The sequence below is a fragment of the Littorina saxatilis genome, linkage group LG2, assembly GCF_037325665.1.
Source record: "Littorina saxatilis isolate snail1 linkage group LG2, US_GU_Lsax_2.0, whole genome shotgun sequence".
NCBI lineage: Eukaryota > Metazoa > Mollusca > Gastropoda > Littorinimorpha > Littorinidae > Littorina > Littorina saxatilis.
The window spans coordinates 51644395-51665329 of record NC_090246.1 but is presented as its reverse complement, the minus strand read 5'-3'; the positions used below and the strand labels follow the sequence as shown (position 1 = coordinate 51665329).

The 20935-nt window shown below is 44.5% G+C and overlaps 3 protein-coding genes across 5 annotated transcripts in view; 1 reads left to right on the top strand and 2 right to left on the bottom strand.

Annotated features, from left to right (window-relative positions):
- Positions 1-2708: 2708 nt before the first annotated feature.
- Positions 2709-8750, bottom strand: LOC138959197 (cytokine receptor-like factor 3). 2 transcript variants are annotated; one of them, XM_070330597.1, is made up of 8 exons: positions 8612-8750; positions 7660-7777; positions 6233-6440; positions 5725-5812; positions 5322-5499; positions 4704-4944; positions 3792-4031; positions 2709-3224 (listed from the first exon to the last, which is right to left on the bottom strand). In XM_070330597.1, the coding sequence occupies exons 2-8, from the start codon at positions 7768-7770 to the stop codon at positions 2953-2955; spliced, it is 1338 nt and encodes a 445-aa protein (XP_070186698.1). In that variant the 5' UTR covers positions 7771-7777; positions 8612-8750; the 3' UTR covers positions 2709-2952. The 2 variants fall into 2 exon arrangements, with proteins under 2 accessions (XP_070186698.1, XP_070186699.1); XM_070330598.1 differs by having other exon boundaries at positions 8589-8718.
- Positions 8751-8816: 66 nt separating this feature from the next.
- The window catches only part of LOC138959193 (uncharacterized), a 28864-nt gene continuing 16745 nt past the window's right edge, over positions 8817-20935 (top strand). Inside the window, exon 1 of one of the 2 annotated variants that reach the window (XM_070330593.1) lies at positions 8817-8963. The gene's annotated coding sequence lies outside the window, so the exon portion shown is untranslated. Of the gene's footprint in view, positions 8964-17848; positions 18197-20935 lie in introns of those variants that run through there. The other variant, XM_070330594.1, reaches the window with a different exon arrangement.
- Positions 15118-17097, bottom strand: LOC138953361 (uncharacterized). Its single transcript, XM_070325163.1, has 2 exons — positions 16471-17097; positions 15118-15941 (listed from the first exon to the last, which is right to left on the bottom strand). Exons 1-2 carry the CDS (start codon positions 17035-17037, stop codon positions 15519-15521), a joined length of 990 nt encoding a protein of 329 aa, XP_070181264.1. The 5' UTR covers positions 17038-17097; the 3' UTR covers positions 15118-15518.

The following is a 20935-nucleotide window of genomic DNA, read 5'->3' as shown; positions in this document are numbered from 1 at the left end:
CCTACACTTCCGGTCGGAACCGGAAGAACAGCTGTCGCGGGCGACCGCTGTCATAGGACAAGGCTCGAACCAGACGTGACAGTAGTCTGTGCACTAGCAAGTGAACCTCTACTTCCGGCCGGAGCTGGAAGCGGCTGCCGCGAACGACTGCTGACGTAAATTCGGCAGCTGGCCAGAGCCGCCGAAGGCAGCTGCTCCTCGCACACGGACCCGAAGTCCGAAACGCCACCTGAAGGGGACGGCTCATAGCCAAAAGAACCCGACAAATGACGCTGCGAGGGAAGGCCGTAAGCCGAACGCCCATCCTGTTGGCCATCGATGAAACTCGCACCCCTGACTAAGAGGAAGATGAGAGTCACCAACAACCGAAGGCAGCTGAAGAGAGGAGCTAGCGGCCACCACCGAAGTGGGTGGCTGCTGCTGTCCCAACAGAGGCAAAAAGCCTGTATGCCCAGGAGAACCACCGTATTCGAAATTCACCGGCGACACAACGGAAGCAGCGGGAACCGAACCGGAAAAGCCGGGAGGAGCAGGGAGTGCAGACGCAACAGCAGAACTATGCCATAGCTGGTGCTGAGGAGTCTGCAAGCCACAACCCGGAAGCCCTAGGCCGGAACCGGAAGTGACAGATGACTGTGCACGACCCGTTTGACCTACATTTCCTGCCCAGGCAGGAAGGGCAGCTGCCGGAAACGGCTGCTGTAGCAGGGCAAGGCTCGAACCGGAAGGGACCATGGGCTGTCCGCAAACCAGTGAACCAACACTTCTGGCCGGAGCCGGAAGCGAAGCTGCCGCAAGCCCTAGGCCGGAACCGGAAGTGACAGATGACTGTGCACGACCCGTTTGACCTACATTTCCTGCCCAGGCAGGAAGAGCAGCTGCCGGAAACGGCTGCTGTAGCAGGGCAAGGCTCGAACCGGAAGGGACCATGGGCTGTCCGCAAACCAGTGAACCAACACTTCCGGCCGGAGCCGGAAGCGAAGCTGCCGCGAACGGCTGCTTACGTAAAGCGCAGCTCGAACCGGATGGGACCATGGTCTGTCCGCAACCAGTGAACCACCACTTCCGGCCGGAGCCGGAAGGAAGCTGCCGCGAACGACTGCTTACGTAAAGAGCAGCTCGAACCGGAGGGGACCATGGTCTGTCCGCAACCAGTGAACCACCACTTCCGGCCGGAGCCGGAAGGAAGCTGCCGCGAACGACTGCTTACGTAAAGCGCAGCTCGAACCGGAGGGGACCATGGTCTGTCCGCAACCAGTGAACCACTACTTCCGGGAACCGGAAGTGCAGCTGCCGCGGACGGCTGCTGCGAGCACATACCTTGTGTCGACCGTATCCCCCAAAGGGACCTGCTCAGGTGCACTCCCGCAAGCGGAAGCCACCGAGCGCCGGCCGAGAAGAGAAACGCCTCCCTGTGCACGGACTCCAGAGCCATCACAGAAGCCAGCAGGCTGGACAGGTGATCAGGAACAAAGGAAGCCAACGACCGAGGGTCGCACACCCCCGGGAGGGAGGCAGAGCTGGAAACAGGGTCCGTCCGCGACATTTCTGTACGAACGAGCGTCCGAATTTCTGGAATCAAAGAAGACAAAAGGCTAGCAACAAGAGCCCCAGCCTCCGGCGCAGGTACAGGGGTAGAAACGGCCGTGGTAGCGGCCACCCCCGCCGCCCGCGAGCCAGACGAAGTTTCCTCCGGAGCCTAAATAGGCACAGGAAAAACGAAGTTAGTCTTCGGGTCAGAAACGTGAACCGTGGGGTTCCTAGCAGAAAAGGTGGAAGCCGAGGACTTAGGTTTAACAGGGCCTTTGCCCCTAACCTCGGCCTTAGCCGCTCGCTTTTCTCACTATCAGACATGCTGTCACACGAGAAAAACAAACTACTGAAAATACACAAGTCTCTAGGACGTAAAACTTCAGCAGAATAAACTAGCACTAACGTACCAGCTACAAGCAGCTACCAATGCTACTGGTAAACGCTCAAAGTCCGTAGCACGGACCCAAACTAACCAGCAAAAAACACCACGTGTAAGCGAAAAATGGCGACCAAAATGGCGGCCACAGCAACAAACTACTGAGCAAAATTCGTAAGTCCGCGGACGGAAAAATTCTCAGCAGAATGACAATGCAAACAACAACAAAAAGGAACAATCTCACCGCTAGAAACAGCTATGAGCAGACGGGGAGCCGAGGCCGGTAGGTGTCAAGCAGACAGCAAAACCGGCCTAGGAGCGAAATCAAGCACGACCTGTCTCTCTGGCTGAAAGATGTCGAATGAGGGTGTCTCGTATCGGGTACGAGATCTGTGGCGTGATGCACGCTACGGGAGGCAACCCAGGGTAGCAAGCTTGCTACTTTTTTGCTTGGGTTGCTTCCCTTATACTATAGACGGGATAGCGTTTTTCAGTCAACCTAGCATCTCGACTGCGTCAATGCTAATATGTGACTCGGAGTAAGAATATGTAATTTAATTGGAAGTTTAAAAAAATTCAGCTGTCAGACAGTTGTTAGTTTTCCTTCTGTATAAGCAAAAAGAAGCCTTTTTTCAGTGTACGCTTTAATTTCATCACTAGTTTTTACGTATCGCGTATACAAAATATGGAGATTCCTCTGCATAAACATATCATCATTAAACACATTTTTTTCATGTGAAAGCAATACGCGGTATATGTGAAGGCTCTTTTTGTATGCACGAAATGTAACAGTAAGAAACAAGTGAAAAAAATTTATTTTGAAAGACACACTTCAACCACACAAAGCTGCAAAGACCCAATGAGATCAAGGCATATATTTCTCAGTTTAGTCAGTCTGAACTGATCAGTAATGATAGACTGCTGTCCCCAATTCCAGGAGATAACTCTTAAAAGAAAGACCCAATCAATCCACAGTGGAAGCCCAGCCTCCTACAAAAGTCCTGGCAGCAGGCTTTTTGGAACAGAACCAGTCAGTTCAGTCTCTATTCTACTCCAACTTTCCAGTGCTCCTGAGCAAACTGTAGTGCGAAGTAAAAGGATGGTGAAGATGGTTGCATCATCTGCATAGGTCCAAAGCCCATGCCCCCCGGGGGGGAGCTGACCCTCCAGTCTAATGTCACCTCCTTGTCGTCCACCTGCACGCTGACCCTGACCTTGCCATTGGGAAGTATTTCTGTCTGGAAGGTCAGTGTTGTACCTTTCTTGATAGGCGGGAGCTTAGTCTTCATCTCGTTGCCGTCGACAAACACCGTCCCTGTAAACAGTTCAATACATGTCTACATTTTACTGAAGGTTTTCACAAGATGAAGCATTCAAGCATGACATGAATTACATGATGGTTTCTCTGAAAATAAGCAAAATGAGACTCTGCTGTGAAAGAGGGCTATCTGGAGAGGATCCTTTTTCAAGTGTAAACACATGGGAAAGACAACCAATGAATAAACTTGTATTTGACTTATTTCGGCAGTGCTTCAGATGGTTTCAGGATTTGATGGTGAAAAGAAAACTTTGCAGTTAAAAATGAGGGCAAAAAATCAAAAGCATAGTCATTAAGCCCTTGCTGTTGAAATACTTAAATATGCCCCTGGATGGTTCATACCAATTCAAAACCATGTGCAAAATTTATGAAGATGTATTGATTCAGTGTACTAAAACGGGGGGACCAACTCCGGCAAATAAAACTTAAATCACTTACAGCTCATACTCCTTGTCTTGATTTATTTTGCATTATAGAAAAAGAAGAGCTTTCTTGGTGCTCTCTTTCCTGAACGCTCCTGAAGACAGTGGCTTAAACTTAAAGATCTTCCCACTAGCAGCTCACCGTAAGTGTTGATGAATATTGCACCAGATCTGTTACAGCTGTCTTCCTGCTTGTCACACAAAATGGCAAGGCCATCCCCAGGTGAAACATCAGCAGAGTCTAGGATCCGCAGAATGAGAGGGTCACCCGCTGTGTAGCTACTGCTGGCTGAATACAGGACACAGGTTAGCCCTTCGCTGGTTCGCGTTGCCGTTCTCCCTTCATTGCTGAGGCTGTAGGCTTCGCCATTATCACCCCATTCTGAAGAAAACAAACAGACAATGAAGGTGAGGAGGGGACTCATAAACATGCATGGCATCTTTAGATCATGAAAAAAACACTCAATAATGACAGACCTACAATTCAGCATTTCTTTCTTTCTTTCTTTATTTGGTGTTTTTAAATGCACGCTTTGAGTTTGAGCTTTTACAAATATGCTGCCTTATTGACATCGGAGTTGAACCCAGAAAGCATGGTTAAAAAGTTATGGCGGAAACTGCAAGTCAGCACAGCGCATGCACAATATCAGCATCGCTCAGGCACAAAGATCAATATGGCTCTGCACTTATGAAAATAACTTTTTAAAACAGTGAAATGTTACGGTGTAAAACAGAATTTCTTCCAATGAGCCCTTTGTAAAATGTATACATACATTATATTATTGATCGCCTGCTTAATGTCTGCCTAATCAGAATGTTAACAAAACCACAGAAATTTCTCTGCCTATTATATCCCCGGGCATCACTGGTGCTATGATTTAAAGTATACATACTGAAACTAACAGTTTAAAAATCCCAAGAAACAATGGCAATGGCATGCTTGTGTTCTCTGATGGTATGGGGATCCCTAACATTGACATGAAAGGCTGGCTAAAATACACTTTCACAAAATTCTGAAGGCAGAGGAATGATGAGCAATCAACTGAAGACGTACGATGATGGGGAATTGACGTTGCCGCAGGATAGGGAAAACTCCACGTACTCCAGGGGGAGCATTTGTCACAGCGCCCTCGCACGCGGAAAGTGTAGGGTGTAGAAGTGCGAAGGTTCTTCACTGTGCAACTTGTCAGAGGCCCTTCATACGCTTTGTGGAACAGCAGTTTTGTATCCTCATTTGCTGCTCTTCCACATGCATACTGCAGCATGAACTCTCCAAAGTCACTCTCGTCTTCCACCTGAAAGCAATTAACTTTACTTGCAGTTGTTATCAATCCATTTAAACTTGTTCGTGTCAAGTACAAACCCAGTTACCTTGAAAACGATGAAGACAATGATAAGCAGTAACCTTGCCGCCTAATTTGGAAACAAACAAAATAGAGAAACCATAGCCGTTTAAATACATGTACCTCAAATTTTAACTTTTATTAGAAACTTAACTGGCTTTATTTGGATGCAATAGAGAGAAAGTGACAGAGAGAGTGTGAGAGAGAGATGGGGGAAGACAGATGCATGCAGCATGGGACATAGCTTTTAGCTTCAGATGCACAGAGAGAGAGAGACAGAGAGAGGGAGAGAGAGAGGCGAAAAGGAATATTTGTGCATTGTGCATTACCTCTCCCCAATGTACTATCACTCCCCCTGGCTTTTCATCTGTGTCAAGAATCTGCACCGGAGCTTGCTTCAGAACCCTGCCTTCTTGTGAAAGGAGTGATGCGAGCTGCTCCTTCAGATCTGGTGAAGTCTCCACAGTGAAGTATGCTACCTCTGATGGGCTTGGAAGCTCTGGAAAACTGGGGACAACATGTGAGACTATGATATCACAAGATCTGTTCCAAATCAAATGAAAAAAGAAAAGATGTTTACATTCAAGTCACTCCATATGTACATAAGTATGTGTTTTAAAGGGAAATTTAAGGGGACTCAAATTTGAAATATCTTCTGTCAAAAATTACAAAACTGAGGGGTGTACACTTGTAACACTAACAGTATACACATAACTGCACTTATCAAAATACCTTGCTAAGCACTTTGTCAAAGGATTGTCTTTGAACTTGAGTATTTTTTCCACATTGTTCTCTGGTTCTGATGAGAGTATAGCTGCACCTGAAACAAAGAAGAAATTTTTTCTAACTTTCAAAAGTAGAGCAATGTATTTTGTACTTAATTACTACCTGTTTCTCTCACACAGACAAATGGACAACTTATACAACTGTTGAAAACTCTCTCATATTAACCAGGTCAGAAATCCCTTAGGCAGTTGGAATAAAATAAAAGTAGTTTTCTCTGTCTTTAATCTCATCAAATTTAAAACTAGAAATAAAACCCTTTAAAAAATTCTTAAGCCGCAGCACGAACAGCTAGCACCTGAAGACTTCGGAATTATGCTCAAATAAGTTCCTGCTTAAACCGTTAAAGTTAAAATGGACCGTACACACTTCTAATCCTGGAGTATCCCAGCTGATCTTTGAATACTAATCAATCAATTGATACTGCAGAAAAAAAATTCAATTTGATCTGTCTTACCCTCTGCCATGACAAGTGAAGCAGTTTCCACACTCTTTTCTATTAATGTTCGGCATTCCTTGAGAGGCTGCAGTGCAGTCATTTTTGTGCTGTGGAGCTCATCAAGAAGCTGTTGGAGGCGAGCATCCAAAGCTTTGTTCACTGCTTCCTTTACCTTGTTGAAGTGACCAGTAAGTGTGGCCTCTGCCTGCTGTCCACTGCTACAAACCTGTAATGTGTATCACAATTCATCAGCTTTTTCGTCTTCAAACAAGTGAATATTTCCCTTGATATTGTTACGCCCCGGTATAATAAGGGGTGTGTAGGTTTCACTCTGTTTACTTGTCTGTTCGTCTGTGTCTGTCTCCGTCTCCTTCTTTAGACTTGTATACCAGGTATTTATGGGTCGATTGAGCTGCAATTTGGTGTGTCTTGTTTTCTATTAACGGTAGTTTCAATTTCCATTGATACAAACAGATCTCTAACAGACACTTGACAATAAAAACTACAGAGAGAAAAATTCAGTTTTCAGTACAAATGCATTCATGTCTCAACACTGAGTACTGTGTACAGTGGAGTCCAGCAATAACGAACCTGGGTATAACGAAATCCCTCTTTTAACAAACTGCCATTGATTTCCCGGCAGACAGCCTTCTATTTCTTACTTGTTACTTTCCGGCTACATCGAACCTTTTGAACTCATTTGCATAACGAACCCCTCTTTTAACAAACACGTTTTCATCGCCCCAGAGCCGTTTTGTCTCTAAAAGTAACAAGGCTACAACGAACTGATGTCAATAATTGTCTCCAAAGACAAAAATACACAAAAATACACAAACACAGTCAAGTGCACATTGCATGATGAGCGAACTCTGAACAAACTAACAGCGGGAGGTGCACGGAACAGATCGAACCAAAACCGAAAGTTGTGGTGACGTCATGACATTTTGCGATGTACATCAGCGAAGCTCGTGCACATGTGGTCTGTCTTGCTAAAAACAATGGCTGACGAACATGGTTTCGAAATCTGTAACTGTTTTTTTGTTTTCTCCGATCCGTGACCGAGTGACGCGATATAGAACCACGCGTTCGTTTGAATCAATACTCTCCTCAGGCAGTGAAGTCTCCTAAATTGCTCAACACTGTGGACAGTCCGGAGTGCAGTTATGTCCCGTGAATGAGCGAGTCAAAGTTTTATCGTGAAAACTGACGCTTTTCATGCACCTCCCGCTGTTAGTTTGCCTCTCTCTATGGATTATATTATGAAGCTGTTGAAAACATGCAGAAATTGTACTCTCCAAGGAAAGATCGATGGGACGATCATTTGAAGGTGATTGGGAAAACTTGTCTTGAGGCCATTTAGGGTTGAAAACTCTACAGCGAATTACTGATATAACGAACTAAAATGTATCTCCCTTGAGATTCGTTGTACCCGGACTCCACTGTACCTGCTGCTCAAGTTCTGTCAAAGTGTCCAGGAGCCCTGACAGCTGGTGGCGATAGCTGTGTGCAGAGTCTATGATCTCCACTGTGTTTTGAATCAGTTCTTGAGTTGCCATGATCGATCTGCAACAACAGTTGTAAGCATGATAATTGATATAAACATGAGGATGATATGATGGTGAAGGATTCATCCACTGAGGTATGATATATAACTCATTGACTTAGCTCAGCGGAGATATATATCCTTTTCATCAAGGAATTGATTCATCTAAGTAAAATAATTTTGCTTTTACTTGTTCTTAATCAGTAGGCCTACATGCTTTATGATAGAACACAAAACGTCAAAAGTGAACTGCGTACATTCCTAGATAATAATTGAAACCCAAAATTAACTTTTTACTAATTTAGAGAAGGTGGGAACATACGTAATGATGTATGCGTACTAAATATAATCAGTGGGGATACAAACTAACAAAGGGGATCAGCTCGTTACTCACCCCGCTCGTTACTCCCCCTTCGGGTTAGGGTTAGGGTTAGTAACAAGCCGGGGGAGTAACAATACGGGGGAGTAACGAGATGCTCCCATACAAAGCCTTAGATGAGATTTGCATCCATGCATCCGATATAGGTAGGTCTTCGGGATTTGTTGTACGTGGTACTGGGTGAGGGAGTAGGCCTATAACAACAGTATTCCACGTTCAAACACATCAAATCTAGACAGTCACCTCACCCAGTTATCGTTACTGATATGACAGAATGAAGTTCTTAAAAAATGAAATAAATGCATTCCTGGCACCGATAGCCTGGGCAGGATCTACTTCTGGATCAAAGAACCTTGAAAGAATGTTGCAGCATCTTATACTTATAGCCACTACACCGGAAAAGATGTACAACATGTATGCGTTTGCCAAATTAACAGTCGTCTGTCGCTCACATTCTCTTTCTCTGGGACTGTACCTCAATGGTCAGCTATGATTCAAGACAGATTTAACTGCCTTTCACTACTTTCGCACTCGCCACATAGCATCGCAAGCACCTTGTCTTCTTCAACTTGCAACAGTCAAGTACGTGTTGTTCACTACCCTTTGTGAAGTTTTGGGGTAATCTGGACGTGCACCACCAAACCTGAACGTAGTCTACGGAAGCTGAAGTACATTCGCGAGATCGCGCGAACTGAGCGTGACGTTGCGAGAGAAGCGCAGCTGCTATGCCATGCAACAAAGCAAGGAGGTACGAAAGTAAAGGAAACATTGACAGTGCGGATTTCTACGACTCCAAGCAGCGATCGCTCATCACCGACTTTGCCACGGTACTGTGAATTTTTGACACTTTATTTTTGACTGATTTTCAGAACGATTTGTGTGCTAGATCGCACGATTTGGTTTGTGTCAAGGATCACACAGTGCGCTTTGTTGACAACTTGACACTTGGTCGAGCCTTGTTTTCATGGCTGTGTTTCAAGTACCCTGTACACCCTCTCAGTTTGGGCCTCCAGTTTGTTTTAGTATTCTCAGGGCGTTACGTGTAGTTTGAGGCCTTCCTCTTGTCCATTATCAACTACGTCGTATTAGTGTGTGTAAGTTGATTCAAGAGGGAAACAAATGTAGTTGAGTGAAAAGCAGTTTATAACACTACACAGATGAAGCCGGCTGAAGCCACCCTGTGGGGTCAGACTGCTTGCTGCATCAGTGCATGTGTTCACTGATCACTATGTCACAGTGTGTGTGTGTGTGTGTGTGTGGGGGGGGGGGGGGGCTGGGAGGGGAGAGTCTTTTTTTTGGGGGGGTGGGGGTGTTGTTTTGGTTGTACTTTTATTGTTTTAATATGGCTTTAGTGTTTAACTATGCAATTTAGGCATGCCGAAGTACTAGAGATTTTAGCAGCTCAAACTTAATGTTCTCCATTTATTTAACTGTAGTGTAGTGTCATCAAATACTGAAATAGTATAATAAACAGTATAAACTATAATATATCTTTTGATGTATAGAGAAAAAACACCTGAAACACATTGTAATTGTATTAAATTCAAAGTGATTTAGTAATTCGTAATTTAGCACATTTATCTCCACCTGCCTTCCTGGTTTCATTTCCTTCAAATATTCTACCCATGCTATTTTGTTTTTCCATTTGGGTAATGGCTAATGCGCTTTTTAAGATAGTCTTTCCGTGTTTAATTTTTTGTTGTTTGTTTTTTGACTCGAAGTGGCTCCGGAACTGCTCAGGAGGTTTTCAGAGCTCCCCCCAACCCCCCCCCCTCACACACACACACCCCCTCCTGTTGCTCTCGTAATACAGGTTCCTATTTTAGCCTGAAATGACAGAAAGTTTACCTCTGTAGTGTAGTTGCGAGTGTGCTGCTGACCAAGGGCAGGGCGATTCACAATCTATTTGCGCATCAAGCCTTATTTTTGTTTTAATCTGTTGATTTATCTTTCAACCCTCTTTTTCTTTTTCTAAACCCTTCCTTCTTTTATTTCCTTCTCCTTTTCTCCATTCCAAATCTGTTCAGTGGTTTATGAAAGATACAAAAAAGCCACAACAAAGTTACTATTTAACCAGGCCAACAAAGTCAGTATCACAAGTCAGTCCATTCGGAGTCAGTCACTGAGTCGGTCATCAGCAATGCATTCGGGAACCAAGCAGCCTGGAAATTGGAATCACTAATAGTCTAGAAACAGCATTTTATTCCTCATCAAAGTTTCAAACAGTGGGTACTATGTTAGTTGTTACAGTTAGCATGCCTCCGGTAGATGATTATGACCCGTATCGGTCTTTGGGTTTTGGTTAGCCAAGTCTTTTTACTTGAAATTGAAGTCTCGGCTCAATGATGAGTGGTTTTCAGTGTTGATCCTAGTTTCAGGTCGGCATATTGACTGAGTCAAGTGTTTTGATATTGCTGCATGCAACTTGTTTTAATAATAATAATGAGGAAACACAAATCAGATCAAACTGTGTCAACAGTGCTGATTTTGATCAGGTGAACGGGGACACCCCGAAGCGTCCCGGTACCAAAGCGTCCCGGTACCGATCGAAGCGTCCCGGTACCGAAGTGTCCCACTATAACGCGTCACAGGACTTAGACTTTTTTTTTTTTTTAAACCTTGACCAAGGGCGGATCAATTCACTTTGGAGGGGGGGTTACAAAATGAGTGCGAAGATACAAGTTGACGGCAAAGAAGCAAAATAGAGCTATCTGGTGCATCCTGAGCCAATAAATTACCTCTTTTTTTGGGGGGTGGGGGGTTACGTAACCCGTGTAACCCCCCCCCCCCCAGATCCGCCCTTGTTGACCTTGATTTGACCTTGACTTGACTAACCATATTTATTTTTTTAAAATTTAATCTTGACCTTGATTTGACCTTGACTTCACTGATTTTTTTAATTTTGCACAGACCTTGATTTGCTTTCGGTAAAAAAAAAATCACTTTTTGTCCAACTTTTCCCCAACTTTACTTTAGATCTGTACTCACAACACACCAATTTGGAAATACTGTACCCGTGTGGACAAGTTCGGGGGAAAAGTCCGTAGGCTTCCGTTCACAAGAGGGATATGTCTGTTATCACACACGCTTTCTGGCTTCACTAAGCGTGAGCGTCGGAAAAAGTCTTTTCAGTTCTGCCTCCGACTTTTAAATTGTATCATTTGCGTTTGTTTGGGTTTGTTTGGGTTCATTTGGGTAATAAAAAACGCTCGCGCTGGACCTGAGTACTCTTCAGACTGGCTCGCTCCCCCCAGTATGAAAGTTTTTGTCTTGTGCACGTTCAAGACCAAGTGATTGCTCTGTGTGAATTACAGGCATTCCCTTTGCTTTATAAATACATTGGCATGCGAGCCGAGGATGTGCGTGGTGACTGGTACCGGGACGCTTCGGCACCGGGACGCTTCGTGCCCTACTGTGCGGGAGCGTCCCGGTACCAAAGCGTCCCGGTACCCCTGTGACGCGTTATAGTGGGACGCTTCGGTACCGGGACGCTTCGGCACCGGGACGCTTCGGTACCGGGACGCTTCGTGATGTACCCAGGTGAACAGCATCCCATGCTTCAGTCATGCTCATGATACATGTGAATTGTAATGTATTCCTGTTACCAAGATTCAAGTCTTTCTAACTTTTCTGTACCAAAAAAATAAAAGACAAAAGTCATTTGCATTTATCCTAAATATCTTTATTGATGAATTGTCGGTTCTGGAGCCTATGCCTATGAGGGTTCTCAAGCCACAGCAATCAATTTTTGTGTGGCTTGAGGAGACTGCAAGTGCAAAACCCTGCTCATGTATATATATCAGTACACACACAATGGTGGCATGGCATACTTGTTAAATTGTAAACAGGCTGGTTGGTGTGCATCAGGTAGGCAGTACTGTTAGTGTTACTTAAAATCATGTTATTTTTTAATTATATGGTTTTTTTAAGAAGGCATAAGGATTTGTAATACAAGGTTAAAAGTTACTTTCTTGTTCCTGTAAAATAATAATTCTTGTTCCTGTTACCTTTAAACGGTTTTTTTTTTTTTAGCAGTGCTCAAAGTGGACGTGAATATTTTGTTAATACTTTCAAGATCACGTTACACTCTTCCTTGCTCTTTGCTGATACTAGTGATAGCTGCATAAAGTAAAATAATGGCCTGTCATGACCGTCATAGTTGAGTGGCAGTGGCGCGTGTCAGATGATTTAGGGTGGGGATAATTTTTGGAAGGCAGCATACATGTAGCGAGGGTGTTTTGTTCACACAGGTGAGGATAAATATTCTGAGTGTGTGTTTTGGAGTAAATGAGGTTGCGTTTTTTCATGGTACCGTAAAACAGAGACACAAAGTGAGAAGAAGAGCTATCTTGACATAGAATGATATAAAATAAGAAATAGGTGCGTACATTTAAAAAAAAAAACTTAAAATTAAATTCAGACGTTCAACGGGTATTTTTAACCCAAGTTTTCAAAATCTAAAAAAAATACTTGGAAAGTGAAATTTTGTCACAGTGGATTTTGTTTGCAGATGAATACAGAGCACTTACTTGCCTGAAAGGACGTTCAATAGGTCATTATCTAGAAACAGTTGTGAAGCTGTTAGTCTCAGCAAACTTTGTGACACCTGCTGAGTGAGTTTCTTTCTTTCTTTATTTGGTGTTATATCCTGACGGGGAAAGGGGGGTTGAGGGGATAGAGCCACTTGTCAATTGTTTCTTGTTCACAAAAGCACTAATCAAAAATTTGCTCCAGGGGCTTGCAACGTAGTACAATATTTACCTTACTGTGAGAATGCAAGTTTCCAGTACAAAGGACCTAACATTTCTTACATACTGCTTGACTAAAATCTTTACAAAAATTGACTATATTCTATACAAGAAACACTACACAAAGGTCAATTGTAGAAATAGCAACTCGTCTGGGATCCTTTTGGGAGGTCGTTGTGGGCAGGGAATTGAGAGGTGGTCACCAGGGCAGGTTTGACTGTCATTATTATCACTGTTTGTATCTCTATCTGTGTATGTAGGTGACACCTTATTATCACTTGAGACTTCTTTTTTTTTCGAGTGTACTGTGGGGGCTCAACTTTTTATTTTTGATGATGATACACATGCACCACAAAGTGACATGACATCAGCAGTGAACCTTCCCTGGGTAGCTTGTGATATTTTAAGTTGAGGACAGTAATACATCACCATCATGCCTTATGCTCTGTTACATCCTGGGTTGACAGAAGCTCAAGGGCACGTTCTTGCCCCCCCCCCCCCCCCAAGCTCAAGGGCACGTTCTTGCCCTCCCCCCCCCCCTCCCTAACACACCACCACCACAACTTCTTTGGTCTTATTTTTTAGTTACTTTACAGCAATCTTTAACGTTGAAATGCAAGGAACTATTGCAAGTTTGAGTAAAGTTGCAGACTTGAAAGCTAGATGGGGGACGGCATACTCAGTTGTTCTGGCCTAATATTCCCATAATCCATACTGTTTGTATAAAAACCGCAGGAGCATTGGCTTGTAAGGTGGTAGCCCTCTGTCCTTGATGCTTGGTTGTAGCTAGCAGGCACCTTTTTCTTCACACACACATACGGTGTATACATACACACACACACGGTGTATACATATACACACACACACACGGTGTACACACACACACACACATGGTGTACACACACACACACGGTGACACAGTGACAAGGCAGCAACAGACCTAGATGAGTCTTTTCCACGGTAATGAAGGGCTAGCAACTAAAGTACAGTTCAGGTTCTTTTGAGGCCAATGTCCCCGGTGTTTTTCTTTCATATGACCAACCAGCCACGTTGGTTCCACTTCAGTTAGCCCCGCCGTCAGGGCAAAAACAACCACAGTCATGTCTCAGCTGAATGCAGATCTGTGAGACGAAAGGCTGTCAGCTTGAATACATGTATGGCGGAGTGAGGAAGGGGAAGGTTTAAGAAACAGAATGAGTCCAAAGGAAAGATGACAAGAGGCCTTGCCACACGTTCGTGATATAATGTATACATGTATTTTATATTGAAGAACCAGTTTCGTGTCAGGGTGACAACACACAACCACGCCTGCCTTGACTTTTTTTCTCTTGACTTTTTTTCCCCACACACTATTGCCGTCTCTTACAGAACACTTTGTAAGCCGACATAAGAAACATGTGTACACGATCCCACAATCGATCAGTAAGCTTTTTGGGGGTGGTTGGGGTATCCTTGGCATTCGATCTAGCCCTCGAGGTCGTCGTCCTACGAAGAGAAAGCTTATAGAAGAAGGCGTTTCCAGCTGGAGGGAAGAAAAACAACAAGGGAAATAAAAAACTTAGACAACAGGAGAAAAACGTTCTGGTGCTGTGCGATGTAGTGAACATATGAACACAGTATCAGTAATGGGTTTAAACAATGTTTTATTCATTTGCATTATTATCAAAGTAACTAATAACAATGAAGCAACACGCCTACAACTTATGGTGGTGTCTTTAAAGCGACAGAATGCTGTGTGTGTGTGTTATTTTTTGTATAATAGACGCAAGTCTCATTTTTATTGATCTCCAGTACATGTATGACCAAATCAAGAGTGAAAAAAAAGTGTGTCACATTAGAGCGGTAATATAATTTAGGTGATGTAGATGAAGTGACATTCTCAGTAATTATTCATAGGTCCTTGATTACGTATCACTTTGAAGGGGTGTTCTGAACTGCTGGACAGATCAAGAAACTAATCTGGGTTTTGGACTGGGATAATACACACGATCACAACACAAAAGGAAAAATAAGTTTACAAGAATAAGAGATCGAGTTAAGACTACACATGTAGGGGAAAGTCCCCAAATATCGAACACTTAAGAAAATCTGCCATCATCTCAAAAACAACAGAAGTCTTTGAATGTGAATTTTAATAAAGTAATTGATCAGCAACATTCATACCACTTTTTGTGGAAAGAAATCAACATAAAAGAAATTTATGTTAATTTCATTTTTTTTAGAATATGTTCGGAATTACAACACCTGTTCCCGAACTCCGAACACAGAGGTTCAAAATCCGAACAGCAAAAACCAATGTTACTTTGACTGACAAACATCGCAAAAGTACTCTCTTTGGCTTTCTGTTGTCCCAGCGCAATCCACATGTGTATGTTCCCATTCTGAGCACATCAAACACTGAATCATGTCCTCACAGGTGCATTCTCGGCACAAAAAACAGAACCAGCTAGCTTCCTGCTGATGACTGACGCTTGTTTTTTTGTTTCTAGCTTTCTGTTTCTTTGTGTTCTCTGTGTTTGGCTTTGATTTGCTTGTTTTCTTTGTTGGTTTTTGTTTTGCCTGCCACTCTTCAAGTTTACGTTTGTATGGACTTGACAAGCTCAGCTTCTGTTTTTCTGGATTTTCGTTTCGCCGCTAATTTCTGTTGTGAAACACTGGTTTGTGAGAAATTAGCGCCACTGAGACAGCTGACTCAAGGACGCAGTCATAGTGTCCTGCATTGTCCCCATGAGGTGAGTAAAGGAGAGTCACTGGTTGAGCCAAAGAGTCATCGTTGTATTTGAGAACGTTCCCAGACTCTGCATTGATGATGTGGATGGGCTGCTGCAACACCTCACTTGTAGCAGAAATTACCACCACTGAAGCAGTTGAATGAGCCATGTGAAGAATCCTTTCTTCTAGGGAGAAAAAAGCGAAAGATGATGGCATGTCAAAGTTTATTGCAGCTGACACTTCGCGGAAGCCTTCAATGTTGCTGAGGTTGTGACTGGTCATTTTTTGTCTTAGAGCATCAGCTTGGATCTGTTCTTGTATTTTCGTGTGACACTCTGAAGGTAACCAAACCCATTACCGTCCCTTTCTGCAGTTTGGAACGCAGGAGTGTTGCCGATGACAATGGATCTAAAAAAGTAGCGTCCATCGGGATTGGTTTGGATAACTGTTTTGTTTGGAAGTGCCAAAAATAGGCCTATGTCTTGCTCAGAGCATGGGCTAGGTGGCTCAGAGAGTGGGTCTACTGGATGTCCAGTTCGCCCAGAGAGGGGTCTTGCTGGTTCAGAGGGGGGTCCTGCTTGTTCAGAGGGGGGGTCCTATTGGTTCAGAGGGGGGTTCTACAGGCTCAGCGGAGGGTCTTGGTGGTTCAGAGGGGGGTCCTGCTTCTTCAGAGGGGGGTCCTATTGGTTCAGAGGGGGGTTCTACAGGCTCAGCGGAGGGTCTTAGTGGTTCAGAGGGGGGGGGGGGGGGGGGTCCTGCTTCTTCAGATGAGGAACCTGCTGGCTCGTAGGAGGGTCTTGGTGGTTGAGAGGAGGGTCCTGCTTGTTCAGATGGGGAACCTGCTGGTTCAGAGGAGGGTCTTGTTGGTTCAGAGGGGGGGTCCTGATGGTTGGGGGTGTTGTCTTGCTGGCCGAAAAGAGGGTCTTGCTTTCTGGAAAGGTGTGTGGCATGAATTTGAGGGACTGGAGCTTGGGCCTGGATGGCCCAACGAAATGTTGAAGGCGTCAACATCTTCAATCGAAGGGAGAAAGTCCACCTCGCCGAACACATGCCGGTTGCAGGGCCATATGCCAGTTGTTTCAAAGCCCTTGGCGGCTGTTGCCATCGAGGCTGCGCGAACGTTGGCTTTGTTGAAGATACCAGCAATCTGGAAAGCAGTTATCTTTCTCCACGGATTTGTTCGCATCCACGTTTCTTGCTCCTGGATGAAGAAGGTCTGCAATGGCTTGAAGAAGGCCACGTCCAGAGGCTGGAGCCTAGCTGTTGCATGAGGAGGTAGTGACAGCATCACTATCCCGTTTTCACTGGCAAAGTCGATGGCTGAAAGAGATCTTGTATGAGATGCGTGTCCATCCATGATGAGGAGGACTGGTCTGTCAGGTGACGGCTTGACATGAGTGGCAAAATGACGTATCCAAGTCAGGAACATGTCTTTGTCCATCCAGCCAGATTGATTGTTTGTGACAAGGCTCAGTCCCAGTAGGTGCACCGTCAGCAAGTTCACGGCAATGCCTCATTCTTTTGAACAGAATCAAGGGAGGCACATAGTGTCCAACACCATTCACACAACAAACAACGGTTGTATTTGTCCCCCTCTCCCCACTGGTGATAGCGCCGATCTGATGTTTGCCCTTTTGCCCGAGAATCTTCTGGCAGCGTTTCTGCACAGTTGAAACACCAGTTTCGTCGACATTGTAGATCGTTGTGCCATTGAATCCTTTGGTCTGTATTTGCTCTTCCAGCAGGTCATAGAATCTGTTTACGCGGACAGCATTGAAGCCTTGTGCTCTGGCAATTGATGTTGATTCCGGTTGCCTCAGGGATACTTGAGGGTGTCGCTGTAAGAAGAGCTTCAACCATCTTTTTCCAGCTGATTTTTTGTCTTCATTGAAAATATGTTGAATTCCATTTTTATTGTCAGTCTCAATTTCTAGTGCCTGTGGTTTATAAATCTACATGGGGGTTTATAGTCACAAAGACGGATTTGAACGAGAAACTGGGCAGCCAGTGTTGACTTTTTGACCCTTTTTCCTACCACACCCCCCACCCCCCAAACCCCCTCATCTCCCCCATATCGCACACCTTCTTCATTGACAGCTCTCCTCTCTCTCGCTTTGTCGTGCTGTCTCCTTTCCCTACAGACGTTTGATTTGGCGGTCGTCACGACATCCCACGAAACGTGAATAAGATTTATTGCGTGTGTAACGACCACACGACCCACTCCTCAGGGCCTACACGGGGGCAAGTCGTTTTTCGTGTCTAAGTCAACTTGCAAAGTAGGCCTGTATGGTTGGGAGGCAGGTTTCCCTTCGCCACCGTCTCCCTTATAGCCACCCCCTCTCTCACCAAACTCGCTTCCCGATCTCCTTTGCCCCTCGACTGAGGTGATCTTTCTTTCTGAGATGACGCTGTGATCAAATGATAACTTGTATACTGTGTGTGAGAGAGCGTTGGCCGTGTTTTGGTGAGACTTCGTCCGTCTTGGATGATTGCTTGAGGGGCGTAGTACGTTGAAAACAGTGAGACATTGTTTGACTATACTGACTACAGTGGTACCTGTGATAAAAAGGACAACAGCCAAACGTGTCCCTACATTGCAGGTGAGGTGGTCTGACATTACAGGTATATTTTGGTAACGATACTAGAGAAAGGGACAAGAGAAGGTGTCATTTTATGGGAGGTGTCCTTATCGGAGGGGCTTCAAGTCGCAGGTACTACAGTCGATCTATTTATTATGGACCGCATTTGAGTACTTTCGTCTTGCGCCAGGTGCCAAACGATTTTGTTGGAACTTATGAAAATAGAGCACGACTTTTAAAAATGTCTATTTACCTTTACAAGTTGGTCGATTGTCGTCTTGTGTTTGTTGGCCCTAGCTGTTGATAGTGTTTTGCTTGTAACTGCAAATGGTAGAGAAAAACCGGGCGCCGTGTAGGTCAGGTAAGGGTTAAACTAATACTTTTACGTTCACCCTTTTTTTTGTGGTGGATCCGGATTTACCAAATATCGGGATTAGGGATGGTTACATTCCTGCACGCACGCACAAATTAATTTCGCTTCGGCCATACAGTTACATTATGTTCGCTTGCTCTCTGGCCATGGTGGTTTCCTGTCCGATCTGAATAGAGTATTTAGGAATAAAGTCTTTCCTGTTTCGTGTGTGTGTGTGTGTGTGTTGGTGGAAACGTGCCAACGAGTTGTCAATTAGGTATGCTAGGTGACAAAAAAAGGAAGGACAAATCGATTGTTCATTAGCATTCCAAGCAGTGGGACTTTGTATAGCTAACTATTTAGCAATCACCAGGAGAGTTCCTCATTATGCATACAACATGACAGTGTGTGCACTTTGCCTTTCCTCGTGGCTATGAACCATTAACACTTTGTCGCATGTTCTCTACTTTGGGTTACAGTGTGTGAGAACTCACTCACTGTGACTGTTACATCCACGCTCGTGCAGACAAGCACGCACACACACGGAAGTTCCAGCGCGAACATATTTAGACCGACAGACAGACAGACAGTCACACACACACACACAGTGTGTGTGTGTGTGTGTGTGTGTGTGGGGGGGGGGGGGGCTAGCCTTTGTGAAAAAATGTACGAGTCGGGATTTTGTCCTTCCTTCATTTTATGATCACAGAAAGGTTTACCTGAACCTCAACATACAAATGTGGGGCAAACAAGAAAGAGAGTGCCCTAATTTTGTGACAAAATCATACCGCAGGAGGACCGGGCCAAGCGTTGGATCGAGATTCTTCATTGTTGAAGGCGATAGTCTATGCAATGATTAGTGAATGCGTACATGTTGAAACTCTCACAACAGGTACGCACTCACGAATCATTGCATGGGCTATCGCCTTCAAAAGTGAAGAATCTCGATCCATCGCTTGGCCTAGTCCTCCTGCAGTATGAAAACATTGGAATTTCTTTGTGTGCTTCCCCGCTATGATCTTGTTTTATAAATGCGTGCTTTATTGCCTTTTAGTCTGCAGCCTGAACCAGCGCCGAGAGACTGCCGTGTAAACGCCAGATTGGCTTTTAAATCAGTTCATTTTCAGTGTCCCTAAGCACCGGCAAAAATGGCTCCAACAAAATATTTTTTTAAGTGGACGGCAAAAATCTATTACGCAGCTCTTCAGGGTGACTGCAATTGTATGAGCTGAATTACATCAAATTAGCCCAAATTTGAGATTTAGGCTGTGGGAAACTACTTTCATTTTTGTTTGGTGCTATACCTTGTATAATAGTGCAGTCGGTTCATGCGAAAATGTTGTTCTCCGTCAACCTCGTTCGGTCCCGAGGATGATCATGTATGGAAATTACTCCCTTTCAATAACCAGGCTGTTCATTAGCTCCCTTGTTTCCACTCCTGCATACGCCCTGTATTGCTTTATTGTTTACATTCCGCTGTTGGGGAATAGGGGAAATCCAAGTGATTTGCATGACCAGAAGCATGTACTGTAAGTTAATCTTATCGAGGGAATGAGTGTCACTGGGAACACAAGCAGTGATCGTGGTTTTGAAATCACCTTTACTGTGGTAGGTATACAGGCTTTGGGAGAGACAGCAGTCCACGCGAGACATAGGTATTGAATCCATTCCCAAGGGAGAGGGAATGATAGCGTTAAATATGTAACCAGCGTTGAATGATTGAATGCCAGGGCGTCTTTGGCAAAAAGCTGCAGACACCAGCAAGTTTGGCGCGCTGTGTGTATGTGTGTGTAGATCTGTGTGCAATTGACAGGTCATAGCGATAGAGCTCCTTTCAGCTGGCTGGACGGGTGCCAAAGTGAATCTTCACAATTTGCATTCTTCTGGCCTACCGAGCACACAGTGGCACAGTGTCTGTCTGTCTGTCTGTCTGTCTGTCTGTCTGTCTGTCTCTCTCTCTCTCTCTCTCTCTCTCTCTCTCTATGTTATTGATTTCCTTATTCCACTCATTGTTGTTGTTGCAGAATTGTTCTGTTGGAATTTGGGCTTCCTAAAACAGGACAACTATGTAAGCGAAAAACACAGCCATATTTCTTCCTCACTTCCCGATTTGATCATATGTGTGTGTGTGTGTGACTGTACCACGGTGTTACTGTGTGTGTTGTGCTGTGTTGTGTTTTCCGGCTTTGATTGATCAGCCCGTTCATGATCCCGTTAGAATATGATGACCTCGTGTTCCATCCGGCGTTTACATGGCTATAGTGAAAGCCTTGTTTTGAGACCCCAAGAACTCCCTCCCTACGAAGACCTTGTTTCTGAGATTGTCCTGTCGTTGTGTTCGTAGTCGTACATTTAACCCAATTTTCTTTAAAAACATAAATAATCCGATTTTCTAGGCATGACAACAG

Coding starts and splice junctions, on each gene's coding strand:
- LOC138959197 (XM_070330597.1), bottom strand. CDS start 7,770: ATGGCAACTCAAGAACTGATTCAAAACACAGTGGAGATCATAGACTCT. Junction 6,441..7,659: donor TGACAGAACTTGAGCAGCAG/GTACAGTGGAGT, acceptor TACACATTACAG/GTTTGTAGCAGTGGACAGCA. Junction 5,813..6,232: donor TTCACTTGTCATGGCAGAGG/GTAAGACAGATC, acceptor TCTTTGTTTCAG/GTGCAGCTATACTCTCATCA.
- LOC138953361 (XM_070325163.1), bottom strand. CDS start 17,037: ATGGACAAAGACATGTTCCTGACTTGGATACGTCATTTTGCCACTCAT. Junction 15,942..16,470: donor CCCAACCATCAGGACCCCCC/CTCTGAACCAAC, acceptor TAATGGGTTTGG/TTACCTTCAGAGTGTCACAC.